Source organism: Plecotus auritus, assembly GCF_963455305.1.
Source record: "Plecotus auritus genome assembly, chromosome: 1".
Taxonomy (NCBI): Eukaryota; Metazoa; Chordata; class Mammalia; order Chiroptera; family Vespertilionidae; genus Plecotus; species Plecotus auritus.
Window position 1 is genome coordinate 26,765,837 of NC_137770.1, and position 14,183 is coordinate 26,780,019.

The following is a 14,183-nucleotide window of genomic DNA, read 5'->3' on the forward strand; positions in this document are numbered from 1 at the left end:
ACATCAATGATGAGAGAGAATCATTGATTGGCTTCCTCCTGCACACTCCACTCCGGGGATTGAACCCGTAACCCAGACATGTGCCCTGACCGTGACCTCCATGCCAACTGTACAAAAATGACATAAAATTCTTCTAGGTAAAGAAAGTAGAGCTAATTTAAAGCTATGGTCTCAACTGGCCAGTGTGGCTCAGTGACTGATCACTGACCTATGGACCAGGAGATAAGGGTTCCGCTCAGGTGAGGTCATATGACCAGATTGCTGCCCGATCCCAGTAGGAGGCAGCTTATCAATGATTCTCTCTCATCATTGATGTTTCTCTCTCTCCCTCTCCTTCTCTGAAATCAATAAAAAAATATTTTTTAAAAACTAGAAAAAAGTAAAAATGTCCAAAACAAGGAACCAATTAATAAATCATGATACATTTACTCAATAGGATTTCAGGTTAACAAACAATTTGTACATCATGACCTCATTTTTGTAAAAATATTTTAAAAATATATTTCTTGCATTGCTGGCTTGGTGGTAATAAACTCCCTTAGCCTATATATAAATATATATGTGTGTGTGTGTGTGTGTGTGTGTGTGTGTGTGTGTGTGTATAGGCTATATATATATATATATATATAATATATGTATATATTATATATATATAATATGTTTATATATATAAATATGTTTCTACATAGCATTTTAATAAAAATATTCAATGGCTATACCTAGGTGTTTGTGTGTGTGGCGGGGAGAGGACAACTTTTTTATCAGCTAAAATTTGCTGAAAATGGTTATCATCATTTTGTCAAAAACAAGGACAAAACAATTTATGAAAAAAATAACTGCAACCTACTAATGTAAGCTTCTTCTTCTAATCAGGTGGATAGAAATATTTTTTTTCTTTAAAATATATGTTTTGACTACCTTTTTATAATCTAAATATCATTAGCCTCTTTTAAATTTATACAGTGAATTTTATTACCCAGTATAATTAATTTTCTTCATTTATGTATTACCTACCCCCTTAATTTTAAGTTCACGGGCCTCCACACCTGCCTTAATTCGTCCATATTCCACAGAACCACCTTATTTTTCCCCATAAGCCTTTGAATTTTAAGTCTTCCTTGCCCAACAGCCCTCTTTGAAGAGATATGAAATCTATTTGTCCCCTAGGTGGCAACATTGTTCTTTAAAAAAATCACACTGTGGCCCACTAGATTATGAACTAGTTCCTCACTCACTTTGATTCAGAATGTATACCTCCACATAGGAATCTATTCTGAGAGTTCCTGAAAAGTTAAGGAACTTAATTTGATTCAATATGCAGCATTTTCATATAAAACAGAACTTAATATTCCTTCTAAATTTTCTTTTTCAGCTTTATTGAGGCATAAAGGACAAATAAAATTGTAATGTATTTCAAGTGTACATAGTGATGATTTGATATATGTATACATTGTGAAAGGGTTCCTCCCATCTAATTAAAAGAAAAGTTGATATCCCTCCAATTATTTTATTTTATTTTTTTGAGAGCAAAAGAGAGAGAGAAAGGGAGAGGGAGAGAGAGATAGAAACATTAATGATGAGAGAATCATTGACTGGCTGCCTCCTGCACGCCCCACACTGGGGATAGAGCCCACAACCTGGGCATATGTCCTGATGGGGAATCGAACCATGACCTCCTGGTTCACAGGTTGATGCTCAACCACTGAGCCATACCGGCCAGGTTCCCGCCAATTACATTTTTAATGAAAAGACCCACTCAGCATTTAACAAATATTTATTGAGCTAGTAAATTACTGTTTATCTTATATTTTTGATGAATACAAAGGACAACACTGTTTGTACTTCGAAGAATTTACAATACAGTAGGGGAGATAAAACAAATGATAACTATAATATCAAGATAGGATAGGCTAAGTGGTATAAAAAAGATACAAAATGCTATGGGGACACAGAAAATTATTATTTTTTCACTAATAACTTATTTTTTCAGAGAGCTACACACCACTTAATATAATTCTCACTATGTCATATATACTATTTTAAATACTTTCCATATATGAACTCAGTCCTTAAAACAACACTACAAGATTCTTATTCTCCTCATTTTACAGATGAGGAAAACAAGGTATAGAGAAGTTAAGTAGCTTGCTCAAAGTCACAAAGCTGACTTCAGCTACTTGTGCCTGGCACTCATCTGTGACATTTGTTGCATTATGATCAATGCAATAAAACTATATTCTGAGCTGAAGGGATGGAAAGAGAAAGAGCATAGCAAGGTCAGAGGAATTTTCTAAAAGTACTGTTTTCCTCATCCCACCCACACCTACCCAGAAAGCCTTTTAAAATTTCCTAAAATTATCATTCATCTGTCTAAGCATATTTTCCTTCAGGACTTTGCCCCTACTGTTTTCAAAGAACTGTAGTTTGTTTCTAGTTGAAGTTACTCTAAAGGTTTGACTGCTGATAAATGTGGGAGGGTGTGCTGGCTAAGATTTGGTACATTTACAAAGGAATCAATGCTTAGAAAAAGAAAAGTCTAAACATCAAGACCTTTTGCATCCAGCCCTAAACTGATGTCTTACACTTTTATTGTAAAAAAAAAAAATCCCTTTACCATCTCACATGAGTAAATGTCAGTGAAGGCTTTTGAAGACATAGTAGTTAATTCTAACCTCCTTTTTAAAAGAAAGAAAGAAACTTACATCATCTAATTCTTTCTCCACTTGGATTTTTCGTTTTTGGAATTGTTTTATTGTTTTTAGCTCTGTCTGAATCATGCCAATTTCTTTGGCTTTCTGATAGAACTGTCCCTCCAGCTCATTTATTTGCACAGTATACTTTTGTTCCTGTATATAAAAACAAAGAAAAACAGGTAAATGAGTTAGGAAAAATAACAGATATCCTGCAGAATCATGTTCCATTTGAAGCCTTAAGCCATTTCTCTACCCTCTTTGGAGAAATGTTCCCTTTTTATTTTTATTTTTATTTTTTTTAAAATACATTTTATTAATTTTTTACAGAGAGGAAGAGAGAGGAGAGGGATAGAGAGCTAGAAACATCGATCAGCTGCCTCCTGCACACCCCCTACTGGGGATGTGCCTGCAACCAAGATACGTGCCCTTGACCGGAATAGAACCTGGGACCTTTCAGTCCGCAGGCCGACGCTCTATCCACTGAGCCAAACCGGTTTCGGCACCCCTTTTTATTTTTGCATAAAGTTTTACTTTCTGTTAAAAATTATCAAGTGCCTTGAATAAGAAAAATTCTAAGTAAGCTGATCTTGTATAGAAAATGCAGATATTTATTAATAAGAGGCATAAAACTAAAAAATTTTTTTGTGTGATAGTCTTTGTCTCTCTCTTTTTTTATTTTTTTTATTATTTTTTTAAATATATTTTATTGATTTTTTACAGAGAGGAAGGAAGAGGGATAGATAGTCAGAAACATCGATGAGAGAGAAACATCGATCAGCTGCCTCTTGCACACCTCCTACTGGGGATGTGCCCGCAACCAAGTTACATGCCCTTGACCGGAATCGAACCTGGGACCTTTCAGTCTGCAGGCCGACGCTCTATCCACTGAGCCAAACTGGTTTTGGCGTCTCTCTCTTTTTTTTAAAAAAAATATATTTTATTGATTTTTTACAAAGAGGAAGGAAGAGGGATAGAGAGCTAGAAACATCAATGAGAGAGAAACATCGATCAGCTGCCTCCTGCACACCCCCTGCTGGGGATGTGCCCGCAACCAAGGTACATGCCCTTGACCGGAATCGAACCCAGGACCCTTCAGTCCGCAGGCCGACGCTCTATCCACTGAGCCAAACCGGTTTCGGCTATTTTGTTGATTTTTTACAGAGAGGAAGGGAGGGGGATAGAGAGTCAGAAACATCGATGAGAGAGAAACATCCATCAGTTGCCTCTTGCACACCTCCTACTGGGGATGTGCCCGCAACCAAGGTACATGCCCTTGACCGGAATCGACCTTTCAGTCCTCAGGCCGTAGCTCTATCCACTGAGCCAAACCAGTTAGGGCTTCAAGTGGTTCTTAAACCTTATAATTTGATAGTAGATTCCTATTGGCATATATCAAAGGGAAAAGAGCCCCACAAAAATCTTAAAATTGTTCCCACTAATCTATGTTAGTGGTAGCATTGGTATTACTATTCTGTGACTGTTGATGTATTGAGGTTTAAAGCAACTACAAAATTATATTGGTATCATTAAGAACCAGGATTTTGGGCAAGGAAGAAAGGACACACTTAACTTTTGAAGGAGATAAAGTTAAGTAAAAACCCTGTATTCCTGCACCTGAATTAAAAATATTAGTGTGGGCTTATAATATACTAGAGGCCCGGTGCACAAAATTCGTGCACGGGGGTGTGTGTCCCTCAGCCCAGCCTGCACCCTCTCCAATCTGGGACCCCTAACTGCCCTCCCCTGCAGGCTTGATCGCCCCCAACTGCCCTCCCTTGCAGGCCTGGTACCTCCCAACTGCCCTCCCCTGCTGGCCATCTTGTGGTGGCCATCTTGTGTCCACATAGGGGCAGCTATCTTGTGTGTTGGAGTGATGGTCAATTTGCATATTACTCTTTTATTAGGTAAGATTTTGTGATATATTTTAAGCTTTTAAAAATATATACATATTTCCTAACTTTTGGCCCACTGAAAAGACATAGGAAGAATGTAAAACTTGGGATCAGTAAGCACCATTAATACCAGATGGTTTTCTACAATAACATATTTTAATGTTATTTTTTGAGCTTCTGTACAACAAGTGTATGAGTTGTAAGGTCACTGAGCTGCTCAGATGACCAATTCATTTAATCTCATTGTGTCTTAAGAATGAGCTTTCCAGAAACCTGACCACCCAGTAAGTGTATTAATTAATGTACATTGATACTTACCAATTTCTCCTTCTCCTCTTGGGCTTTTTCCTTTGTTTCATTCAATTGCTGTTTTAGTTTTTCAATCTGTAGAAGATGAAAATACAGAGATAGGAAGGTGATGAAATTGCTGTTCTGCCTTTATTAAATAGCCTTGTTATCACATATTAAAACCAGTAGGGTTAGAGAGGTTGAGTAAGGTGGGAAGAGGAGAGGGAACATACTTCATACCTTTAATCTGCTATTGCTAGTTTCCAGAACCTGGCTATCATAAGAATTACCTAAGTAACTCTTTTTTTAAATTGTGGTAAAAAAAAATACAACATTAAGCCCTGGCTGGGTAGCTCAGTTGGTTAGAGCATTGTCCCAGTATGCCAAGGTTGTGGGTTCAATACCCAGTCAGGGAACATAGAAGAATCAATCAATGAATGCATAAATAAGTGGAACAAAAAACTGATGTCTCTCCCTCTCTCTCTCTCTCTCTCTCTCTCTCTCTCTCTCTCTCTCTCTCTCTCTCTCTCTCTCTCTCTCAAAAGTCAATAAATACATGTTAAAAAAAGAGAACATTGCCCCACCTGTGTAACTCAGTGGTTGATCGGTGACCTATGAACCAGGAGGTCATGGTTTGATTCCCAATCAGGGCACATGCCCAGGTTGGGGGCTCGATCCCCAGTAGGGGGCGTGCAAGAGGCAGCTGATCAATGATTCTCTCTCATCATTGATGTTTCTATCTCTCTCCTCTCTCTCTCTAAATATCAATAAAAAAAAATTTAAAGACAACATTAAATTGACCATGTAACCATGTTTATTTATTTTTTAAATGTTTTTATTGCTTTCAGAAAGGAAATGTTAACCATTTTTAAATGTACAGTTCAGTAAAGTATATTCACATTGTTGCACAATGGATCTCTGTAACTTTTTAATCTTGCAAAACCGAAACTCTATACTCATAAAATACTAATTCCTTTTCCTCCTTTACCCAAAGCCCTTGGCAACCACCTTTCTATTTCTGGATTTTGACTAATTTAGATATTTGATATGAATGGAATCACACAATATTTATTCTTTCCTGACTGGCTTTTTTCACTGAGCATAATGTCCTTGAGGTTTATCCAAGTCATACGTAGCATGTGACAGGATTTCCTTTTTTTAAATTTTTATTCTTTATTGTTTAAAGTATTACATATGTCTCCTTTTTCCCTCATTGACCTCTCCTCGGTCGTTCCCCCCCCCCCCCAGCACATGCCCTTGCCCCCCTACTGTCTGTGTACATGGATTATGTTTATATGCATGCATACAAGTCCTTTGGTTGGCATCTCCCCCTCCACTTCCCCTCCCGACCCCCCGCCTTCCCTCTGAGGTTGGATGGTCTGTTCGATGCTTCTATGTCTCTGGATCTATTTTAGATCATCAGTTTATTTTGTTCATTATATTCCACAAATGAGTGAGACCATGTGATATTTATCTTTTTCCAAATGGCTCATTTCACTTAGCATAATGCTCTCCAGGTCTATCCATGCTGTTACAAATGGTAAGAGTTCCTTCTTTTTTACAGTAGCATAGTATTCCACTGTGTAGATGTACCACAGTTTTTTAATCCACTCATCTGCTAATGGGCACTTAGGTTGTTTGGATTTCCTTCTTTTTAAGGCTGTATAATAATATTCCATTAAATGTCTGTATACACCTTTTTTTTTTTTTCTTTTTTATCCCATCAATGGACATTTGTGTTGCTTCCACCTCTTGGCTACGTGAATAATGTCTGAACAAACATGGGCATGCAAGTATATCTCCAAGATCCTGCTTTAAATTTTTGTTGCTGGGTCATCTGGCAATTCTATTTTTAATTTTTTGAGGAACCTTCATGCTGTTTTCCATAGTACCTGTTCCAATTTACATTCCCACCAACAGTGCATAAGGGTTCTAATTTTTCTGCTTTCTCTCCAACATTTGTTACTTTCTGATAGTAGTTATGGGTATCAAATTGTTGTTTTGATATGCATTTCTCTTATCTGGGTAACTTTTTTAAAATTTCATTTCTCAATTACATTTGACATTCAATATTATTTTATATTCATTTCAGATGTATACCCTAGTGATTAGACAATCACATACTTACAAAGTGGTCCCCTCGATATTTCAAGTACCCACCTGGCACTGTACAGTATTATTACAATATCATTGGCTATATTCCCTATGTTGTACTTTACATCCCTGGGACTATCTTGTGACTGCGGGAAGCCATCGTTTTGCCAATACTGTCATAAGAGTGCACCAAGGAATGGGGAAGGCGGATGGACCGTGGGCGTTAGCAGGCTGATGCTAAGCACCGATTGTTCCATATTGAGATATTGGTGGCTCGAAGCAATTTCTTGACCTAATAGTCTCAAAGTAAATGTTTACTGAACCTTACTGATCTTTATTGACCTTAGAGACGGTCTGTCTGCTACCTGTTTGCCGTGATTTACTGAGGGCAAAATATGTATCTAAAATTGAATAAAAAGCAGGTAAGGCCAGGTTTGAGTGTGCCTCCCCAAGAGAGACGTCTCCACCTGGCCCCCATGCCTTCTAAAATTCATATTTCTTGTATAAGGCTTTCATTTGTGCGTCGGCCACTTCTTCAGATCCTGAACCCTAGCCTTGCACATTGCGGCATGTGACTACCAATTTCTACTTCTTAATCCCTTCACCTTTTTCACCCAGTCCCTCAAATCCCCTCCCCTCTGGCAACCATCAGTCTGTTCTCTGTATTTATGAGTCTGTTTCTATTTGTTCAATTATTTTGTTCTTTAGATTCCACATATAAGTGAAATCATATGGAATTTATTTTTCTCTGTCTGACTTATTTCACTTAGCATAATACATATGGGTAATTTTTTAGGAGAAAAGTTTCAAGAAAAGTACAAAGAGTTCTCATACACTCTTCACCCAATTTCGCCACATTTACTTTCCCTCTGTATAGATAGAACTATCTAAATATATAGAGACCTATCCTATCTAATAAAAGAGTAATATGCAAATTAACCATCACTCCGCTACACCCACAAGCCATGCCCACCAGCCAATCAGGAGTGAATATGCAAATAAAACCCAACCAAGATGGCTATGGCCACAGAGAGTGAGGCTTGGGTTTCCCCGGCAATGCAGGAAGCCAAGCTTTCCACCTGCCCTTGCCGGCCTAGGCCTCCACTCAAAGCTACAAAGTTTCAATGATAGAAGATACATAAACCCAAACAGAAATGGCAGCATCCATGGAGCTGGAAAGAGCAGGAGGCTAGGGTTGCCCGTGGAAGGAAGCCAAGCTTTCTGCACACCCTGGCCAGCCCAGGCCTCCGCTTAAGGGTACAAAGTTTCAATTATAGAAGATACATAAATCCCAATAGAAATGGCTGCTGCCGCAGAGCAAGCAGAAGGCTTGGCTCCGCTCCAGGCTACAAAGTTTCAATTGTAGAAGATAAATAAACTCCAGATACCAGGGCCTCCACTTGGGTCGCCAGGGGGCGTGGCCAGCCTGCAAACCACCACAGGCCCCTCGCCCAGGCCGCCCCACGCCCCAAGGGAACCCCCACCCTGATCGGGACACCCTTCAGGGCAAACCAACTGGCCCCCACCTGTGCACCAGGCCTCTATCCTATCTAATAAAATAGTAATATGCAGATTGACCATCACTCCAACACACAAGATGGCTGCCCCCATGTGGTCAAAGATCCTGCCCCATGTGGACACAAGATGGCCACCACAAGATGGCCATCAGGGGAGGGCAGTTGGGAGGGACCAGGCCTGCAAGGGAGGGCAGTTGTGGGCGATCAGGCCAGCAGGGGAGGGCAGTTGGGAGGGACCAGGCCTGCAAGGGAGGGCAGTTGTGGGCGATCAAGCCTGCAGGGGAGGGCAGTTAGGGGTGACCAAGCTGGCAGAGGAGGGAAGTTTGGGGCAACCAGGCCAGCAGGGAAAGGCAGTTGGGAGGGACCCAGGCCTGCAGGGGAGAGCAGTTGGGAGGGACCAGGCCTGCAGGGGAGGGCAGTTAGGGGGGACCAGGCCTGCAGGGGAGGGCAGTAAGGGGTGACCAGGCCTGCAGGGGAGGGCAGTTAGGGGAAAACAGGCTTGCAGGGGAGCAGTTAGGCATCAATCAGGCTGGCAGGGGAGTGGTTAGGTGGTGACCAGGCTGGCAGGCAGAAGCGGTTAGGGGCAATCAGGAAGGCAGGCAGGCGAGCAGTTGGGAGCCAGCAGTCCTGGATTGTGAGAGGGATGTCCGACTGCCCGTTTAAGCCCGATCCCAGTGGAGCGGGGCCCCAGATTGGAGAGGGTGCAGGCTGGGCTGAGGGACACCCCGCCCCATGCACGAATTTCATGCACCGGGCCTCTAGTCTAAATATATAATTATATAGGTATAGATATACAGATGATATTGTTTTTTCTAGACCAGGGGTGGGCAAACTTTTTGACTCGAGGGCCACAATGGGTTCTTAAACTGGACCAGAGAGCCGGAACAAAAGCATGGATGGAGTGTTTGTGTGAACTAATACAAATTCAAAGTAAAGGAGCAGAGGGGAGAGCAAGAGAACCCTCTGCTCTTTCGGCTCCACGGGCCGGATAGAACAGCCGAACGGGCCGAATCCGGCCCGCGGGCCGTAGTTTGCCCACGGCTGTTCTAGACCATGTGAGAATATGTTAAAAACATGACGATCCTTTACTCCTAAATAATTATGTATTTCCTAATTTAAAAATGCACTTCTTAAGAAGCATAGTATAATTATCAAAATTGGGAAATTTAACATTGATATAATCTATAATCCATATTCATATTTTATCACCACTTGTCCCATTAATGTCCTTCATTGCAACTTTTCTTTTTCCAGTCCAGGATATAACTCTTGATTATGTATTATATTTAGTTGTCATGTATCCTAGCCTCCTTTACTCTGGAAAAGTTTTTCAGTCTTTGTCTTTTATGATTCAACATTTTTGAAGGTTACTGGCCAGAGTTAGGGTTGTCTGATCAAGTTATGCATTTTTGGAAGGCATACACTGCAAAGCAATGGTGTATCCTTTCTAGTGCATCACATCATGAGGTGATTGATGTCAACTTTAATCAATTAAGATTGTGTCTGCCAGGTTTCTCCATTTAAAAGTTAGTATATCTCTCTCTCTCCCAAATTTTTTTTTTTTGTTTGGGGGGGGAGACAACCAAAATTTTTGGTGGCCTTGTTTCGACAAGGCTTACAAAAAAAAATGTATTTTTTTCTTTTGTAATTATTAAGTAATTTGTGGGAAGGTATTTTGAGATTATGCAAATATCCTTCTGCACATCAAACTATAACCCACTAGTTTTAGCATCCACTGATAATTTCTGACTGAATCAATTATTACTGTGATGCCAAATGGTGACTGTTCCTACTCCATCCTCACTCCTTGGAAATTTAATAATTTACTACATTCTACTATAAGGAAAAGCATTCCCTCCTCCCTCATTTATAATGTATTTATTTATTAGTAGTATGTGCTCATGGACATACTCTTTTCAATGAGCTTTAATTTATTAGTAATTATTTATTTTTATTTCCCAGATTTGGCCAGTGGGAGCTCCTTTCAACTAGTTCCTGTGTCCTCTAATATTTTTACTTTTTTTTTCTTACTAATTTTTTTTTCCTTTTTATTAATGTATTGGGGCGACCCTGGTTAACAAAATTATACAGGTTCAGGTGCCCAATTCCACAACACATCATCTGTACTCTGTGTTCACCATCCCAAGTTAATATTTTTTAAAAAATATATTTTATTGATTTTTTACAGAGAGGAAGAGAGAGGGATAGGGAGTTAGAAACATCGATCAGCTGCCTCCTGCACACCCCCTACTGGGGATGTGCCTGCAACCAAGGTACATGCCCTTCACCGGAATCAAACCCGGGACCCTTCAGTCCGCAGGCCGACGCTCTATCCACTGAGCCAAACCGGTTTACGCCCAAATTAATATTTTTTACTTACTCTCTGTCATGATAAGATATTCCAGGCTCATCTTTTACTTTCCCTGCCCCGGTCTTGGAATTAGTCATTTCTCCAAGGGTGCTGGTTTTAGTAGGGAACCTAAGTAGTTTTTTAAACTAAAAACTCCTTGATTTGGTTATGCAATCAGAGTATCCAGAAGTGAAATATTGTTGTAAACAATATCTTAGACTAGTTTAAGGAAAACTTACAAATTCTAAAAAATAGATATAGTCCTAAACCATGTAGGACGGGAGTGAAATGATCTTTTGTGATTGACTGAACAAAGCATTAAATACAAAAACCCATTTTTTAAAAAAATTTCCAAATTTTGTTCAAGATATAATTTTTAAAACATTTTCTTTTTTAATTCTTATAAACTTGTGAGATAGAAAGAGAGTGAAAGGAAGCAAGGGGAGAGAGAGAGAGAAACATGATTCATTGGTCCATTTATTTATGCATACATTATTCTTTGGTTAATTCTTGTATGTACCCTGACTGGGGATAGAACATACAACCTTGGCATATTGGGACGATTCTCTAACCAACTGAGCTGCCCAGCCAGGGAAAAGCATTTTATTTTTAATATTTCTATAATTAACATGAAATAAGACTATAACAGCTTAAATAAAGTTTAAGAAAATAATGCATTTCTATGATATAGAAGAATGAGTAAAACACTATAGGAGAGCTAGCTAACCAGGATATATTGAACCTGCATTACTTCTTTGCAAAATAATTTCTTTGGTTTTAATGAACATCCATGATTGTGAAAAATTATGCATTTGCTACAGCTAGATGTAGGCCTTTGATATATGGAGGCAGATGAAAAAAAAAAGTGATACTGATAAAGGCAGACCAATATCAATTAGTTAATGCAGGCCACAAAGCTTCTATGTAATGAGGATTTCTACCCACCTACCATATTATCTTTCTCCTGGTCCTGCTTCTTCAGGTAGCTTAATACAGACATTGTGTCTTTCTCCATTTTATACTGCTGTTTCTTTAAGTCCTCATTAGTTTTCGCAAGTCTCAGGGAAGTATCACGATACTCAATCCTAGAGAGTTCTGTGATTTCCAGCCTGGCCTCCCAAAGGGAGGCATTGGCCTTGGCTCTTTCCACTGCAGTTTCCTCCGTTTTTGTTGTCTTCCTACATGGGAAGAGGGCATTGACAACATATAACTAACTATTCTCTATTACATTTCTCTATTATTGTTTTGTTTGCTATTGCCTGGCACATATGAGCAAACATTATTAGATGAATTAGTTAATAATAAATATTTACTTGACAAAGGAGTTGTCTTAGTAGGTGCCTCTTCCTGGAAGAGGAAAGCTTTGGAGCATAACTCTAAAGGACTAGAAAAACAAAGAGGAAAGGCATAATAAGTTAAATTTATTTCATAAAGCTTTCACATCTTTTCACTTATTTGATTCTCTCACATTTGAACTGTCTTTTCTATTCCGACTTGCTCAGTCTTAGACCCTGGCTCTCTCTACTACAAATCCATTACCTTAGTTCCTCTTCACCATGAAGATACATTCATAGTGTAAATGTAACTTTAAGTCCATATTTCTGTAATCTTCCACCTATCCCAATCCCAATTTTCTTTTTGTTCTAGGTTATTTTGTGTGTATTTTTTGTTTGTTTCTTGGCTAGGCCTTGGACAAATGTTCAAGTCACGTGAGCAAGTACTAGTATGTTAAAGATCTTATCTGCTAGTTCCACAATGCATCAGGCTTCAAGGATGCCTGACAAACAAACCATAATCATTTGTACAGAAGTAAAGAGGAAATTTTTAAAATAATAATAAAGAATGGCTTTGAAGATTAAAGTGATAAAAGGGGAGGTTTTTCCAAAATAAAGATTGTATGAGCATTAACAAACATTATCCCTTATCTATGGTAGGCACTGGGTATGTATTTAGATAATAACTAAGACTTCACCTGTATTTGAATTCTAAATATTTTCACACATAAGTCTGTGTGGGCATTTCTATACTGTCACCCTCGATCCCCACCAACTTTTGGTTCTTGATCCCTTTTCAATCCCACTCTGAGCTTTTATTCTCTACAAATTATGGCCAGCTTCAACCCTAACCCCCACCCTGTTATAGCTGTTGAACTCCTTTTCCAGCATGGTTTAGGCCAGTGGTCGCCAAACTCATTAGTGAACAGAGCCAAATACCAACAGTACAACGACTGAAATTTCTTTTGAGAGCCAAATATTTTAAACTTAAACTTCTTCTAACGCCACTTCTTCAAAATAGACTCGCCCAGGCCGTGGTATTTTGTGGAAGAGCCACACTCAAGGGCCAAAGAGCCGCATGTGGCTCGCAAGCCACAGTTTGCCGACCACGGATTTAGGCAATAGTGACAGACTGCCTTGCTACAGTCATCCAATTGCTCCCTGAAGGTATCAAGTCCAACTTGCTCTAAGTTGATGAAAGAAATCAGACAGGATTTATCATAAAAGGACCAATAATACTGACTGTAAAAACAAAGCAGGGTTTCTCAAACCATGAGTCATGGAAAATTCAAGGAATAAGAGATCTGTGTTCTTTTTTTTTTTTTAAATCCTCACCTGAGGATATGTTTATTGATTTTAGAGATAGAGATAGAGATAGATAGAGAGAGAGAGAGAGAGAGAGAGAGAGACATTGATGTGAGAGACAAACATCATCAGTTGCCTCCCGTATGTGCCATGAGTGGGGATCAAATCATCAACCTAGGTATGTGTTCTGACCAGCAATCGAACCCAAAATCTTTTTGGTGTACACGGTGACACTCCAATCAACTGAACCACCTGGCAAAGGCTCAGTGTTCTTCATTGTTGATATATATACTGTAGATGCATGGTCAAAAATAGAAAACATATGCTAGTGAGTTCCAAGAATGTGATAAGCCCTTGGCACTTTTTAAAAGTGCTAGACTAACTATGTAGTTATGTGTGTGTTTTTAAAGTTACACTGTAGAAGAATACTTATATTAATAAACTAGAGGCTCAGCATGCGATTGAAATCGCGCAAGGAGGCACCCCGTGGGGGCTGGGACCTGTGCCTGACTCGCACAGGAGTCAGGCCAGACCGGTGCTGTGGGAGGCCGGATCTGCGCCTGACTCACATCATCCCCCAGGCACCCTGCCTGTGTCCACTCCGGCGCCGCCTGCAGGCCTCCTTGTCTCTGTTTCCGCTCCCTGTCTCTGTCTCTGCGCACGCAACCTCCTCCGGACTGGTCGTGACCCATTATGGCATCTTGGCCTAATTTGCATATTACCTCTTTATATATATAGATTATATATATAGATGGGGAAGTTACAAATAA

General features: G+C 39.6%; 1 protein-coding gene across 1 annotated transcript in view; it reads right to left on the reverse strand.

Annotated features, from left to right (window-relative positions):
* Window positions 1-14,183, reverse strand: part of BBOF1 (basal body orientation factor 1) — a gene marked incomplete at its 5' end in the record, with an annotated part of 34,421 nt that overhangs the window by 18,699 nt on the left and 1,539 nt on the right. The window contains 3 exons of the mRNA XM_080657053.1: window positions 2,703-2,846; window positions 4,904-4,969; window positions 11,784-12,012. Coding sequence (XP_080513179.1) covers window positions 2,703-2,846; window positions 4,904-4,969; window positions 11,784-12,012 — 439 coding nt within the window. The remainder of the gene's footprint in view (window positions 1-2,702; window positions 2,847-4,903; window positions 4,970-11,783; window positions 12,013-14,183) is intronic.